This window comes from Rattus norvegicus, chromosome 2 (assembly GCF_036323735.1).
Source record: "Rattus norvegicus strain BN/NHsdMcwi chromosome 2, GRCr8, whole genome shotgun sequence".
In the NCBI taxonomy this organism is placed as follows: domain Eukaryota; kingdom Metazoa; phylum Chordata; class Mammalia; order Rodentia; family Muridae; genus Rattus; species Rattus norvegicus.
In genome coordinates, this window is record NC_086020.1 from 174,867,963 (window position 1) to 174,885,164 (window position 17,202).

Below are 17,202 nucleotides of genomic sequence, written 5' to 3' on the forward strand. Positions count from 1 at the left end.
AGTAGCCTTGTTCACACGATGCCTCCAATATATGGAACTTAAGTATTGCAGACATGGCTTGTCTGCACACAGGGAAGACCACGCCCACACTGCCCACATCTAGGTACAGCATAACCTCTGCTCTCCAGCTCACCCCTTCCGAGTGAATGTTTTATGCAGTTGTCTCAGAGAATCCTAATACGCACCATGAAAATACGCATCATTAATGCCAGTGTACTGATGGGAATGCAGAGGTGATGGGAAATTAAACAATTACGCTTCACAAAGCTATTGGGATGGAAAGCCAGGATTAACTACAGGGTCGGCCACAGAGAACATGAGCGCGCTGATGGACTGCCTCAAAGCTTCCCCACTATCACTATGTACAAATGAAGTTAACTCCCCTAAGCGTTGGGGGTTTCTTTTCTTTTTAATCTATAAAATATGGCTGCAAAGAGTGTATGAACCACAGTGTATGAAGCACTTAGCCATGTACATGCTATGTAAATGAAGCTATTAGTAATAATCATGATTATAAGATGACACGAGATTTCACTAGCCCCTTTATCATCAGCACCATGCTTCTCAGATCGCATGAAGGTAGCAAGCAGTATGCCTTCCCCTGGTGGGAAGCAGCGAGCGCATGGTGAACCCACAGGAGCAGCCACCACCCAACCTGGCATGGGTCTTCTCAGACATCCATGGCTGATCCGAGGGGGAGCAGATAGGGAGCAGGAGGCTCAACCCACGCTGCTAGCCCTCAGTTCCCTGTTCATACCAGCCCAGCATGCTCCCCGGGCCTCTCCACGGGCCATATTTTCTGCTCTGCTTCCCCTTCTCCTCTGAGCAGTGACCCGGGAAAGCGGAGGCCTTCTCCACCTCCACGGAGCTCGCCAGTCTCAGGGAAGGTGATACAGAGGAAAGGTCTCCAGGCTGCCCCAGGCTTCCCTGAGCTACAGCATTCCCAGACACAGAGCCCTTCCTTGCTCCCTGAAAGGGAGCAGCCAGGCAGAAAGACAAAGACCATATCTGATTCCAGCAGGCTGAAGACCACAGGCTGGGGTAGGGAAGCTTGCAGAAGGGGCCAAGAAAGGGGCTGGGGGTGAACCAGAGGAGGAGAAGAGGAGGGGCCGGCATCAGTGTTCTTAGTCCCCCGACCCCGGCCATGAGAGGGGGTATAAGAGAACTCTCACTGTCATAATTCACATTTTCAAGAAACTTTTCATGTAGTCTCTTTCCCAGTTATTGCAATGTGGTTCTCACAGCGCAGTTATGTATCCAGCTTCTCATTCTTCCTCTCCTTCCCACTCCCTCAGAGTAGGTGCTGTGTTGGTTATGCCCCTAAATATGAGACACCACCGCGCTTCACAGGCAGAAGACAGAGAATAACAAAGAGGGGCAAAGGCCAAACAGGCTGCCTGCCTGTGCCACCTGGCTGCTATTCACCTCCTTCCTTACAGAGCAGGGACACTGTACCAACTCCCAGTGGAGAAGGCTTTAGTGGATGCAGTACACAGACAGCCTAGCCCTCAGCAGGGACTGGGCAAACAGTACAGTAGCATCAAGATCTTCCAATCCCATAATCTCACCTGGTTCCTACCTCTCCTACTTCACACGAGGAAGCTGAAGCCACGAGCAATGGAGTGGAGTGATGGAAATGTCTGTGAAAGATTCTGAGGAATGTTCTAGCTGTCTCCCAAGAAACAGGAGGCAAGAGAGGGGTACAAAGGTCAACCTCACCCCATGCTTTGAACTTCCAGGCTGGACCTCCTTACCAACAGGTCACTGGCAACTTTGTTCTGTGGCTTCTCCTATCTGAGTCATTTTCCCCATGGGAAGGGTCACAAGTCACTGTCAGGAGCTCCTGGCGGTCTAGACTGCCCTCTCTGCTTTCTCTGTTGGCAGGGTGGGGACACTGCCATTCCAGTAGACCTTGGCTCATGCATGTCTTCAAATGAGTACAGACACAGAGTGGGAGCCTGGCTCCTACTCTTTCTATCCCTGAAGGCTGAACCTGGAAACTGGCTTACGGAAAAGCCTCAGTAAATTTGGTTGAGGGAGCAAACAAGTCAGTGACTGAATGAAGGGACTTGAGCATGACATCACTCCCCCAGACCTGGGCGAGAGCAGAGGAGCTGCCCAGAGGGAAAACACAGCAGAGAGACCCAGTCCCATACTCCCAGCAGGGGAGCCTCCTGTGCATCAACTGTCACCTTTTTTGGAACTCCGCTTTTAAGCACATCAACAGCCGTGAGGAGATGGCATGGTTGCCAAAAAAACAGAAACCAAACACATCAAAACAAACCAACAGAAAAAACCATAACAACACTACCCACAAGCGACAAATACCGTTCTCTCTCAAGAGCGAGACAGACTCAATCCCTACCTCTGGGACCTCCCTCAGAGCTCAGTGCACGAACACATGTAGCAACCTCTAGGACATCTGGAGAGAATGCCCTGAAAGAGGCAATTCATATCTCACAGGGCCAGACAATTTTTATATCATAGGCATATTTACACATGGAATGCGGAGGAAGGAAACAAATGTGCTAAGCCATAGGGTCCCCTCCAGACGGTGGCCTCAGGGATCATGGGAAATCCAAGAGGACAGCCTAGTTTGAAGACCAGATGTAGGGGCAGAATAGAAATGTGAGCACAATGGGACACAGAGGCTCACTACTTGTTCTGGGTCCCTATACCCCTGCCTCGGTTTGCTGGGTTCTGACATGCCATCCTCATCCAGTGTTGCTTGCCACTCTCCTACTACTTCTGACCCCAGTCACAAGTCAGTGTACTGTTTCCTCCACCTGATAGGAACTGGGGGCAGTAAAGAGAGCAAAAATAATAAAATAAAAAGAATCCACATGCTGTGCACCCAGCACTTTTACCACTGGCAATTGGTTACAGAAAACTAACTGAGAACTCTGTAGGGTCGTAAAGGTAAAAGGATGTCTAAGCGTTTCCATTTTATTCTCTCATAGACAGCTCCAAGGCAATCTAGATCCAGGCATTGACAGCAGAGCCCAAGCGCTTATGATGCAAGACCAGGCAGGCTGAGCTTGGGAGGGGAGATGAAGCCCTCAGCATTAGAAGATGGGATGGTGGCATTTACCTTGTCTACTCTCCCTCCGTAATCAGGAGTCCCCACCCAGCATGTCCAGCATGTGTCTTCTTTTCCTGAGCTTGGCTAGAGCAGGGCTTACTCACTCATGAAGCAACACTAACACTTTTTTATGGTCAATGGGATGCTGCCTCTCCGTTCAACTTAGGTGTCCTGGTTCTAGATCCTGAATTGGTGAACAAAAGAAAGTCCCTCCCTGGTAGTCTTGGCTAAGGATCTGCCTACTTAATGTTCCTTCCACACACCTAGGATTTTTTTCCTGCCCAGGCCAACTGGAATACTGTTTATGCTATCTTCAGTGTGTGAGAGATCTGAGGAACCAGATTGATTTATTTTCTTATGGCATACCAAGAAGCATCCCTAAAAGATGAAGACAAAGTATAAAGAAATCTGGAGATGCCAGTCCTCCGTGTTAACATTTTGTCTGCACATCCCAACATTTATCAATAGTTACAGGTTTGTGTTTCCTTATTGCTCTCTGTCCACTCCCACTGTTACTGTGGGACACCTCCAGCTACTGGAGGACCAGACCCTTCTGCCTCCATTCAGCCGAACGCCAGGCCAACAACAATATGAGGCACAGAGTGGAAGATGCTACAGAAACACATGTGGAATTGAAGGCCAAGCAGAACGATGGACATGTGGGATGCAGATCACAAACCAGAGAACAAATCCTCTACAGAGACCGTCCTCTGTCGGGAAGAAAGGGCTCGTTTCCTCCTTCAGCAGTTAGGCAGATAAGCGGTGGTGAGTCTAAGAAGAACTTCCTGAGAAGGTTGGTAGGCAGAGCCAGACCCTGACTCAGCCGGAAGCAGCAGCAGCTACCATGGCAGCACTGCTCTGATCTAGCTGACACCACAGACTGATTCCCGGTGGGGAGGACGAGGCAGGGGTCTACCGTGGGGCACCCGAGCTCTACTCTGGGCCCTGGGGAAAGAGACCAGATGCCTAGAGCACTCGAGATGAGCTAGCAGCTACCTGAGAACCAACCCCAAAGGGAAGCTATGTGATTGGAGCCCTGTGTGGTCCACCAGAGGGTACTCTTCCCTGGAAGAGGGCTACATCCAGAGTTTAGAAGGACAGCTGAGGGGTGACGGCCAACAACAATGGAGACCATGGTCAATTGTTATATAAATGCTTATTCCAGGCATCCTGCTGACTACTTCATAAACACAAAATCCATATCATGTTTACAATGCCTGGAGAAGGCAAAGGTGGTTAACGTCTTTCACACACTGAGGACTGGTGGATCATCCCTGCAATCCCAAACACACACACACACACACACACACACACACACACACACACACACACACACACACACCAGGGAGAAATATCAGAGGGATGTAGCAACTTGGTCAAGGCCCAATACTAGTAGCTGCTGTCTGAATACCATTGCAAGGGATAATCAGGCCCTATGGCCAAGAGATGCATAGGGTCCCCAAGGGAATAGCTAAAATAAACCTTAGCACAGATAAAAGCCACGAAGTCCTCGAGCTGGATACCCTCACTCCCATTCGATGCCCTTTTGGTCTCTCCTACAGAGTCTTTCTTCTTTAGTCAGCTTGCTCTCCACCCTAAATTGTCTTCTCTTTCCCCTTTAAAGCCAGAGAGTAGGAAAGCTCTCAGCTATTGGGATTATCTTATTCATCTTCCAGCCCACCCTCTTGCTTTTAAGCAGAAGACTTCTGCCCTCTGTAGATTGATCAGGGTTATGTCAGTCTCTCTAGTAAGTAGGACTCTATCCATCAAGGCCCTCTTCCTAAGGCCTTACCCTAGACAACTCACACTACCCATGAACTCGTGGATTTCTTTCCACAGAGCCTGTTATTTTTTTTCCTTCCTGTAGACCCTGTCTATCTGGAGGGTTTCAGGAACCCACCCTGTCTGCTATCCATAAATACAGGGCAGCACGCCTCTGGTGCCAGTCTGCCAACGAGCTTTGTATTATTCATCCCAGAGTAGCTCTGCAAACCTATTCCCCTGTCTACTCTCTCTGATCTGTAGTATCCATCTAAAGAAGTTCCACTAGAAAATATGTCTAGAACAATGAATGAATGAATGAATGAATGAACAGTTTGAAATTCCTCACTCTGCTTCTATGCTCCGAGGAGTTCCTTTTGCATTGTAGTATGTGAATTCTTGTTCTTTGATTTGTAAAATCAAGACTCAAGGTTTCTTCTCCATTGAAAAAACAAACAAGCTATTAGGATTTTGGATTATCCCTCAGATCCTGTAGCCTGGCTGCTGCTTTAGCTGTAGCTCTTACAGTCTTGGCTGTCTGTATCCGTGAGGATTTGAGGACTAACTGGAAATTTATCCAGGGCATAAATCTACCCCTTGGCTCGGTGTAATCCTGTAGTGTGCTTTACCTTTCTAAATGTCTCTGTAAGGGGTAAGAGTATGTCGCTCCAAATTACCAAGATACAAACAAGATCTGCATGGTAGCACTCACCTATGATCCCAGCATTTTAGAGGCTGAGGCAGGAGGAGAACCTCAAGTTCAAGGCTAGCCTGGGAGTCTCAGTGAGTTCCAAGATAGAATGAGCTACAGGGTAAAATCCTGTCCCCAAAATAAAACAAACAAACGAATAAAACATGCCATCTACACATCCAGCCATGGAATTAGCCACGTGGTTTCCATCTAGCCGTAACACGTAGCTCCTTCATCGTGAAGATGACATGGAAGGCCAAGAGATCGTGATAAAAGGAGCCAGAACTCTAGAGAAATGAGTTCAGATTTCAGATATTCCCTCATCCAAGAGATCGTGATAAAAGGAGCCAGAACTCTAGAGAAATGAGTTCGGATTTCAGATATTCCCTCATCCAAGAGATCGTGATAAAAGGAGCCAGAACTCTAGAGAAATGAGTTCGGATTTCAGATATTCCCTCATTTCTCTAGATCTTATTGCTTATACAGAAAATAGAAAATGGGGTCATTAATTCCTATTTAACAGACCTCTGTGTGAATTAAAGTAAACCAGTCAACAGTGAATAGAGTAAGTCTATAGGGCCTGGTGCAGACAAAAGGGAAGAAACTCCTAAGTCCATTCTCTCCTGCTGGAATTCTCTCCTTGCTCCCTATGGATCCACGCTCCCCTCCCCCACCTTTGGTTTCCACTGGAGGGCAGGTTCTTTCCTTAGTCCTGATCCCTTCCCTCCATTGGTGGAGGAAAAATGTCAGTCAATGGCAGGACTGTCAGAAACTGCTGTGAAGCTGTGTGTACAGGTGTGACCACAGAGCACGCAAACTCTTTCCATTTCTCCTTCTGAAGCGCATTGCCTCAGGCTTAGTCCCAAGGGGGCTGTTCTCAACAGGTTTCTCTAAAAGAAAACAGAAACTGCCAAATGAAAAGTAATCGACCCATTAGGAAGATGCTTAAGAGCTGCCTAGACAGGAGGCAATGGCAGGCAGCTGCTAAAAGTTGCCGCTTCTGTTCTACAGGTCTCAAACCAGACAAAAACCCAAGAAAGCAAAAGAAAGAAAGGTCAAAGCAAAAGCAATTTAAAAAATGAAAAGCAGAAATAAAGAAAAGTACACACATAAAACACCATACACATACACACACATAAACACACACACACACACCAAACACACACACACACACCAAACACACACACACACACGCATAAACACACACTACACACACACCAAACACATACACCATACACACACACCACACACACACACCACACACACACACCAAACACACACACCAAACACACACAAACACACACTACACACACACCAAACACACATACACCATACACACACACCACACACACACCAAACACACACACAAACACACACTACTCACACACCAAACACACATACACCATACACACCACACACACACACACCAAACACACACACGCATCAACACACACGCACTAAAGATACATATATACACACAAACACACACACCAAATACATATTACACACACTACACACACACCCTCATACACATATAACACACACACACACACACACACACACACACACACAAAATCCATGTAGAAATACACATAATTTAAATGTTGGTTTTCTTTCTCTAGTATGTCTTGACCTCCCTCTCTTGTATAAAGGTTGTGTGAATATTTTGCCTGCATTTATATGCCTGATGCCTATGAAAGCCAGAGGGTGCGAGAATCTCTGGAACTGAGGTTACAGGTAGCTATGAGCCCCCATGTATGTATTGGGAATTTGAACCTGGGTCCTGCGGAAGAGCCAGTTCTCTTAACCATTAGCCATTTCTCCAGCCTGCTTTGATTTTTTTTTTTAATGAGAGAAAAAGAATTCCTTTCTATGTGGTGGGATGGAAAACAAACATACGGTTTTCTAGCATATCCAGATAGGCCCAAACCCATGAGCAAGCTCGCTTTGCCAGCCTATGGGATAGGTCGCCCATGAAGAGCTCCTGTTCTTCAGCACCGAGTGCACAGAAATAGCAAGAAATAATTGCTTGCATTGATGGGCAGCGAAGCACTCACAGATCACTTTCTCATCCATTTTCATTTCTGACCCATAAAATCTCAGCCCTAGGAAGCTGAATCTCGGCTGTTCAGTGAACCCGAGTCCTCACTCCTGGTCAGAGTCTATAAACCAGATCCCACATCTGACTTCTCTCCGCAGTCTGGATCTGCAATGTCTCCAGTAGCCCATGTGTGGAGAGGGTGTCCCCTAGTTCGTAAGACTATTAAAGGTGGTGTCACCTTTAGGAGATGGGACATACTGGAAGACAGCTGGGCTACTGAGCAGGGACAGGGACGGATGATGGCATGCCATGCACCCCTCTTCTACCTTACTCGCTTCCTCTCTCCCATAACATGAGTGCCTTCCTATGCTGTGTGCTCCTGCTATGGCAGACGGCCTCACCAAAAGCTCGAAAGCATAGCCAACCACCATAGACTGAAACCTCCAAACTTCCTATTTATTTTATAATCATGGCCATTTTGTTATAACAATGAAAACTTCACATGACTGAGACATTTTTTTTCCTGTCAGATCGTACTGGAAAGTTTAAAAAAGTTGAGAAATGGGTAAGATACTGGAGAACAACTTTTAATAGCACCGCTTAGCTCCAGTTATAGATTTCTGGAATATGAAGAATGCCAAGTGCTTGGATGGACGTAAAAGCAAAACGGAAATTGTGAAAGGTGCATCTGTAGGAATCCGAGGCAGCTAAAACAGAAAAAGAATGGCTAGCTGAGAGTTCAGCTCAGTGATGTGCCTAGCACATGGCGAGTATGCACGAAGTCCTAGCTTCAATCCCTAATTCTAAAGATCAAAATAACAAACAGCCGTAGACTGAAGAACATTTTCATCTGTCTGAGCAAGAACTCACTGGTGTGTACTGAGGGTTGACAGGAGCTGATGGGCTCCAGAGAATGACTGAACAACTGCCTTGTGGGCTGGTGGTAAGGAAAGGCCATGAGTGAGCGCCAAGGAAAGGAAGAGCAGGCACTGCAGAGAACAAGACCACAGAGCTCTCCTTGTCCAGAACTGCAAGCCCTCCCCTCAAAACGAAGGAGGCAGGGGATAGAAAGATGGACCAGTGCTTAGGAGGACTTGCTCCTCTCACAGAGGACTGCAGGTCAGCTCCTAGTGCCATGTCAGAGGGGTGACTTCAGCTCCGTGGGATCTGAGGCTCTCCTCTGGCATCTTGCACAAGTGTGGTGACATATGCACACATGCACACGCATGGACACACACACATAAATAGAGAGAAAATCAATTTTTAGCGGGGGGGGGGAGAGACAGAGAGAGACAGAGGAGACAGAGAGAGGTGCTTTATGCATTTGTTCAAACTTTACTCTGCCAGATGGAGGCACATATATCCTCTGCCTGGCACAACCCTGGTGGCTCATGGCTCACAACTCATGGCTGTTCCTCTACATCTCTTGCTCCTTATTGGCCCCCTTATCAGAGCAACAAGAATCCTTGTTCCAACTTCTCAACACATACCAAATACCTCATAATGTGTTGTGCATATGCAGGTATGCAATTTTGTGTGTGGTATTTGTGAAGTTTGTGTGTGATAAGTGTGTGGTGTATATATGATGTGTGGTGTGTTTGAGATGTACATAATGCATGTGCTGGGGGTTGGGGGAAGATACTTGCTTATACATAAGGCCCAGGCCAGCCTTGAACTCATGAACACATGCAGACACCTGCCACAGAACACATGTAGGCAGGAGACAGCTTATTCAAGAGTTGCCTCTCTCCTTCTACCACGTAGGTGAGTTCTAGGGAGGAAAGTCAGGTTAACAGACAGTATAAGTGCTTTTGCCTGCTGAGCCATCTCTCCAGCCCGTCTCCTTCATAACTCACTGGGTATCCTCAAAGGACAAGGTCACAGTCTTTCCCTCTATGTTTTTGCAGTCAATGAACAAGGGACAACCAGTATTACAAGTTCACAGAGTTCAGAAATCACCCACCATGCGGACTCACTGTGCACGTAGCTCTCCCCGCTACACACCTGCAAGACAGGTACCGTTTTCTGACAAGAAAACTAGTGGCTCCAGAAGACCCAACGGCACAGGGAAAGGTGATGGTGTGATTGGATTTGGTGACTCCTCGTTGACGTATCGGCCCTGGGCTCTACAAGGTACCCAGGAGGTACCACTGGTAAATCCAGGCCAACTTCAGTTACATAAACTGACTGAATCATGACTCTCAAAACCTCAAGGACATTTGTGTGTATGTATGGATATGGTGGGAAGGGGGAAATAATACAAGGGGGACGGGGAGGCAGAGGAAGTGTAAGAACCGAGGTCTCTGCCTAAAACCGAGGGAAGCTGCATCCTTCTCATTCTCCACTAGGGAAGACATCCCGCCACCTGTTCCCTCACAGCCTTCAATTCCCTCCTCATTCAGGGGACCTGAAGCACAGAGCTGGCTTGCTGATTGATTTAAGTTTAATTCATTTGTGTAATATCCCTGTTCAGAGCAATGTCTAATTAACACTTTTGTTGGGGGGGAATAAAACCTCCCATATTCATTAATGAATGGGGGAAGGGAGAGGCCTTCGCAGGCAGCAACCCAGAGTCGACAGAGCTGGCTCTATCTTAGAGATGTCTTAATGAGACATGTCTTCATAATGGGATTACTGCTCCCTTTGGACTAGAAGAAGCAAATGGGGCTGAGATCAGCTAGGGAACGGACAGTCAATAGTGCATGAGTCAGCAGCACTCAACCCACGGCTGGGGACCGTGATTCTGGAAGCCTCATCTAGGGAAGGGATACATGACTAGCAAGACTCTCTCGGAGCCCCTGACGACACTTCCAAGCACGAATCCCCTTCTTTCTGGATTCCTCAGTCTCCTGAGGCTTTGCAGAGAGAAATAATATCCCAGGTTTGCTTATGACTTCACAATTTGTAGCATGTGGCTTTATAAATGTCAGCTTACAAGTTTCTGGAAACAAGGAACAACCAACACTGCTTAACAGGCAAAGACTCCCAGAGAAATGGAGGAACTCACCCAAAGTCACAAAGATAAGATAAGCAACGACTAAGTGTGGAGCCCACATCTTCTGACTCAGAAACCTGGGCTTCTTGGGGAGCAGGCTTGATTGGCAGGTCATTAGACATGTGCTACGGTTCTCCAGAGTCATTCCTAAAGCCCTGCTGGGGACGAGTGCAAAAAAGACGTTAAGGTGGGAGGTTCAGCTTCCGGTGATAGAGAAGTCATCTAAAATTATATGCAAGAGTCTAGGGCTAGAAAGATGGCCCAGCGGTTAGGAGTTCATGCCATGGGCCATCCCAGCAGGAGTACATCCCAGAACCCCTGCCAGGCAGCTCACAACTGCCCATGGCTCCAGCTGCAGGGAATCTGATGCCTTCTCTGGGCCTCTGCAGGCACCCGCATTCCTACACACACACACACACACACACACACACACACACACACACACACACCCCTTTTTAAAATGTGTCTTAAAATTATAATTATAAATTCCACTAATTATAAAATCATAGTGAGAGTTTGAAGTGAGGGTGGGGATGGCAGGATTGTCAAAGGAGTCCTTGGCTTCCGTAATCTCAGTGTTCATCTGAGTGACCTTAGGGGACCTATGTACCCTGCCCAGACTTCTATTTTTGTGCCTGAAGAAGAAGAATCACAGACCATGCCTTGCTCAATACAGAGGATTTGTCGAGGTCCAATATGCATAGAGAGGAGAGAGCAGCCGAAGGGGCACAATGCGGAGAAGCGATTTCCACAGTTCATCATCCTACACTTTTAAAATGTTTGTGCCACGTGCATTAGCTCCTAAAAATATAAATTAAAATTTCACAAGGCAACTTTAAGCCCCCAAGTTATACATTTTTACACGTATAATCCCACTGAATTCTCTGGGCAGTCCTGTGCAGCAGAGATAATTTTCTCAAGTGCATATGAATCAGCGGAGGCTCAGCAAACTCGGATAAGTCAGCTGGCCTCACATATGTGACTGACTACTCGGTGGTCTAGGATTAAAACTCTTATCTTTCTGATTTCAGAGCTGCAACCTCATACTTCCTCTCTCTTCCCTACATTAATTATATATGCTTATTCTGTATTAAAAGCTCAGAGATGAAATTGCTATATATTGGGGAATAAATTTCACTATATTGCTACGGACGGCTGGAGGGGGCTGAGGTTGCCCCATCACTATCTAAACATAGGACCCCATAACTATTTGCCTTACAACCCATTCAACTGCCCACTGGCGGCATGGAGAAGACTGTTGTTTTTTTTTTAAATATTTATTTATTATACATAAGTACACTGTGGCTATCTTCAGACACACCAGAAGAGGGCATCAGATCCCATTACAGATGGTTGTGAGCCACCATGTGGTTGCTGGGAATTGGACTCAGGACCTCTGGAAGAGCAGTCGGTGCTCCTAACCTCTGAGCCATCTCTCCAGCCCGAGAAGACTGTTTTAAAAATAATATATCTAGACTCTTAAATATGCATTGTTGTTCGTACACACAAGGGGCAGATGGAGGCAGCTTTTTTAATGGAAAGAGGAAGGGAGAATTAGAATGGCTATTGAACATGTCGTCCTGCGCCCTGGCAGCACGGAGATCCACCCGGGCAACTAGGCTCACAGAGTCTTGAAAATAGTGTAGATTCTTCCTTTAATTCTACTGCCCTGTCTGGCTTGGACCACAGTCCAAGGCAGGCAAGGGTGGGCCAGGCGTATCTCTTCACATGTCCACACTGAGCCAGACACAGTTATGTGCCTAACAGAGAGGCTTGTGCGCATAACCACAAAGACAAAGATCATTTATTTTAACGTAAAGGGAAGCAAGGCCTAAAGCTTCAATTCAGCATTCAGTGTCATGTGGTAAACCAGTCACGAGCTCTTGGAGAAGGTCAGGCTCTGCAGCCTGGCCTCTGTCATGAGTTTACCGACTGGAAGATGGAGATACTCTCTACTCATGGAATTGTAGCTAAAACTGCACATAGAAACTGAATTCCTTAGTAAACGGAAGACCGTTATCTATCGATAAAAAGGGGGATAGATACTAAGGATGCACGTAATGGTTATAGTACTTGACTAGCTTGGACAAGCCCTTGTTTGATATCCAGACAAAAGTAAGGAGAAAAATACATTTTAAAACTAGGTAAGCAAGCAAACCCCTACAATGCTGCAGTCCCAAAACTCCAGCAGGAAACGACTCCCGGGCACTGTGCCCCAGCATCAGAAAGTGCTTTTCCACCCTGGTCCCTGGGCCTCACATAAAGCTTGGCACATCAGCACGAGAGACATTCCCTAGAGAGAGTCCTGAAGCTTGCTGGACCCGGCTTGGGAGCAATTAAAAAGGAAAGAAATAGCTCAAGCTTCCCCTGAATCCCATCAAATCTGCATCAACTCATCTCTAGCCATTCTGGAAGGGACATTTCACACAGGCCCATGTCACCATCCCACCCCAGCGTTAGGGAGGCTTAAGTAACAGACCAGTTAGAGCAAATTACTGTGCAGTTCACTCTGAGCACACAGGTGACCATGAGACCTTGAGCAAAGCAGACCAGGCCAACCAAGTCACAGCTTGGCTAGGGTAACATGGCTGTGTCTTACAAAAGGCAAAGGTCAAGGGTCAGTAGTGGAGAAGTTGGAGTAGACAGAACAGTTATCTATTATGTCACAGGGCCTAGTGGCAGAAGCAAGCAGGCCCCACCTTGAGGAACAGAGATGTGCTGTGCAGATGGGGGTACTGGTCTTTCCTGAGGTTGCTAGGTTACCTCCTGGGGCTTCACCAGCCCTGTCCCAAAGAATGAAATTCGATTTATTAAGTTACCCCGAAGGTAAGACCTCCTCCAGATTTTCTCATGAGACCTGATTTCTGTCACTCATAGTCTTCTAGTCCTGCTACTCACAGGGCAATTCTACATCTCCAGCATCGCTCTGAGGAGACCTACTACACACTAAATTTCCAGCCTGTCCCACTCCCTCACAGCTCTCTACTTTTTGAAAACAAACAAATAAACAAACAAACCACCAGTGTAGGCGCTAGGGCAGCCTATCTGACTCTAAAACCATTTGTCACATCCTGCCTGTGACTTTGGATACTGGCTTCACGTCTCTGTGTGTTCGACACCTCTTGTGGAAAATAATGGGCGAACTGAACAATCTCCTAAGAGGACTTGCTATCACTTCGGAAGGTGCCAAGGCATGGTTAGCGCATGAGGAAAACAACATGCAGAAATTTACTCAAGACCTCACAGATGATTATAACCAGGTCTATCTGACTTGAAAGGCCATGTTTGGCCCAAAATTGATGTCATCGCTTCACATTTCTCAAAGCATGCTTGCTGCCTTCCGTCTCTCGCAAACTCGCATCCGGTTATGAACCCCTCGTGTAACAGGATCTCCAAACCGCCTTCCTGTACTCCACAGGACCTAAAGGGCATCAGCCAGAGACCCAAACCAGGGAGAAAGAATGAACACCTCAGTTCCAGGGGGTCAGCATCTCCCCCCTCTAATGGCCGCGTGAGAAGCGTCAGTACAGACAGAGTTACTGAAAAGGAAAGCCCTGACTGCAGCCACTTCCTCTCTTGCTTCTCATGTGGCTTGTGGACTCCTTATGACTATCCAGGGCCCCAAACTCCAAGCAGATTAGTGCAGCATTCTGTCATAGCAGCCAAGCCGTGCAGCAGAAATGCCAGTCTGCTTCCAGAGAGTCCTGGGAGACCTGGTGGGGACCCTTCTCCACCCTGCCACCACAGTTAACAACAGACCCTGCCCTGCCCTGCCCATCCTACCACCGAGCCACTTACTGCTGCACGCCTAACTAACTGGTCCAGCATTTCTTGGACCTCAAGAGCTCCTCCTACTCCAGAGGGTGCAGACATACTAGAGAGTACAACAGGCACGTTTCTCTTGCCTTCCGTTTTCCTCGCTCTCCACCTTTCCCACCCCGTACCTTCCTGGCCCCTTCTTTTCCCTCCCTCCAGGCTCTCAGGTTCACGGCTCCTCTGCCCACCTTGTTCACTCTATTCAACCTGTCCCCGGCTTTCTCTGAGGACCTCCACTTCTTTTCTCTACAGCTTCCTTCTCAGAGTCCCACCCTCCATCTCCATCTCCCTTTGTTTCTCTTCTCAGGCCCAGGCTGCCCTTTCTCCCGAGGCAACCTAAGCTCCCTCCGTTGCCAGCTTCACTTCCTTGCTTCCTCAGTCTTGTCCCACCCCTTTCTTGGCCCCGCCCAGTCCTCCTTCCACTGGTGTTGTCCTCTTTTCCACACTGCCCTTCTCACGATTTTCCTCCCTTTCTGCTCTCACCCACCCTCCTGCCTCTCATCCTTCCTTCCTCTCGCTGAAGAGGTATTTTTGCACAGTTCTGCCCTGACCACTTGCAATCAACGAACAGGAAGTCCAGGGACAATTTAAAGTTTGCGGATTCAGGGCTGAGGATGCTGTCTCCACCCAGAGGCAGCACCCTAGACTTTGTGGAGAGGCGCCACAGGTCAGCTTGCTGGCAGGTGTCTGCCAGCCACACTTAGGCTGCCACATCTGCTGTTAAGGAAGCCTAAAGGGAGAACCCAATTGGGATGGCTTTTTCATTTTAGGACAAGAAGTTCCAACTTCTGATTAGTTTCATTTGGCTACACTGCCTCTGGCTTCAATCTTGAGCTGAGTGGAGGTGAAGAGAGGGAGACATAGGGAGAGCACCTGACCTCTTTCTCCCAGCCTGCCTTTTTTCAGTTGTCCTCTGGAAACTTCCACTCTCCTGTACAGTTTTCTGTAGCTGGCACTGAAGACCGTACCACAGTCTCCCTTAGGGGCTCCCACATTACTTACTCATGACATGAGTTCCAGATCCTTGTCTTTACTCTCCTCCCTCTTTACCTCCAAGCTCCATTTTTCTAAGATAGTCCTAAAGGCAGGTGTAGCTTTTCGAACAGTATAACTTGAGCATTCTCTTTCCATTTTCTAAAATTGTACTCCTTTCAAGAAACCTTTCAATTGTCCTGACCACAATCTGGAAGAGATCTGAGGAACTATTTGACTCCATCTTTATTTGTACGTAAGACCCTGAGTGCCAGTGCAGTGATACGTGTCGCTCAGTCCATATGCTGGTTTAAAGATCACGGCCCCCATAGGCTTGTATGTCTGAATAATTGGTTCCCAATTTGGTGGACCTGTTTGGGAAGGATTAGGAGGTGTGGCCTTGTTGATGGAGGCGTGTCACTGGAGGTAGGCTTTGAGGTTTCAAACAACTAATGCCATTCCCAGTGTTCTTTCTGTGCCTCCTATGTGTAAATCAAGACATGAGCTGCTCCAGCTGCCTGCCTCTCTGCTTTCATTCCACAATCACAGACTCTAAGTCTCTGGAAGCCCAATTAAAACTCCTTTTTTTACAAGCAGCCTTGGTCATGGTATTTTGTCACAGCAATATAGAAGTAACTAATACAGTCCACAGAGAGTATCTATTGCCAATGAGATAAGTCATCCAAGTCTCCTGATTCTTCTGCTTGACACCTCTCTCTCTCTCTCTCTCTCTCTCTCTCTCTCTCTCTCTCTCTCTCTCTCTCTCCTACTCAAAGAGGGGACAATTGATGGCCCTGTCTGGTGGGTAAGAGATTCTCCCTATTAGGCCTCCCTCCTCTGCCCTAAAGTGCTATTCTACGTATTCAATCTCTTTGCTATATTTGATTGGATGTTGTTGGTGTTAAACAAAAACATATTTAACTGTGAGTTCCTAGGAAGATAGTAAGCACATTGTATTCACCTATTTCCTCAGCACCTAACTGTACCTGGCACCCGGCAAAGGCCTGCCAAAGTGTCAATAAAATGGAAACGCATTGTTGGTATGCAAAACAATAGCTTTGCATGACAGGAGGATAAAGGGGGCTCTCCCTGGAAACGACGTGGCAGTCTGGCACAATCCAAGCAGAGTCAGTGTTCACCCATACTCACTCCCCTGCATCTCAAACAGTTGGGTTATAGAAGGTATGGCTGTGTACACCTTTTCCATGGCATGATCATCCAAGCCAGGGACTTTGCATCTAGGTGGAACTTTTCATGGCTGCAGGCCAAACCCAAGAGAGCTTTAGAAGACACTTGGAACCCTGGAACCCTATCATTGAGTGGGCTCCACTGGCTCTCCTCCGCCCTTCCCATCCCAGGTTCAAGCCTCTTTTGACCCACACTGACCATATATAGATCAGGAATCCTGGGGAGGAGCAAGCTGGAAGCCAGCTAGGCAGGCCCACATCACTTCAGTGGAAGCCCTGTAGGCACCTTCATACAAGACAGAGAGTGATGAATGTGGTGGATGGGTGCATGGAGCCAGGCCCAGCAGAACCTGCCTGAACAGGTGGCCCTCGGCCTCCCTCTTTCAGGTTACCGCAAAGTCTGAGATGGTATGGGGAGGTTACTCTTTCCCAGGGCCTTCCATTTCGGTGGTAAGGAAAAAGTCAGAACAAGTCCTGCCTTTTAGTGGTGGTACATCTGTCACAGGGATGCAGGGTGTGTTAAGGTCACTCTAGCCAGTGCAGTTCTGGGTGCCAAAGACAGTGGGTGGGGCTAGGAACCTAGGAACTCAGTGGGCAGAGTGCTTGTCTCCTGTGTAAGAAGCTCTGGGTTCCATCTCCAGTACCACGTAGACTGGG

The 17,202-nt window shown here is 47.6% G+C and overlaps 1 protein-coding gene across 5 annotated transcripts in view; it reads right to left on the reverse strand.

Moving 5' to 3' along the window:
* The window catches only part of Kirrel1 (kirre like nephrin family adhesion molecule 1), a 93,435-nt gene that overhangs the window by 48,399 nt on the left and 27,834 nt on the right, over window positions 1-17,202 (reverse strand). For 3 of the 5 annotated variants that reach the window (XM_006232675.5, NM_207606.2, XM_063281893.1), the window contains exon 2: window positions 10,583-10,728. The exons of 1 other annotated variant lie outside the window; for it this stretch is intronic. In XM_006232675.5, coding sequence (XP_006232737.1) covers window positions 10,583-10,715 — 133 coding nt within the window. In that variant the 5' untranslated portion in view covers window positions 10,716-10,728. The remainder of the gene's footprint in view (window positions 1-10,582; window positions 10,729-17,202) is intronic. One more of the 5 variants, XM_006232676.5, reaches the window with a different exon arrangement.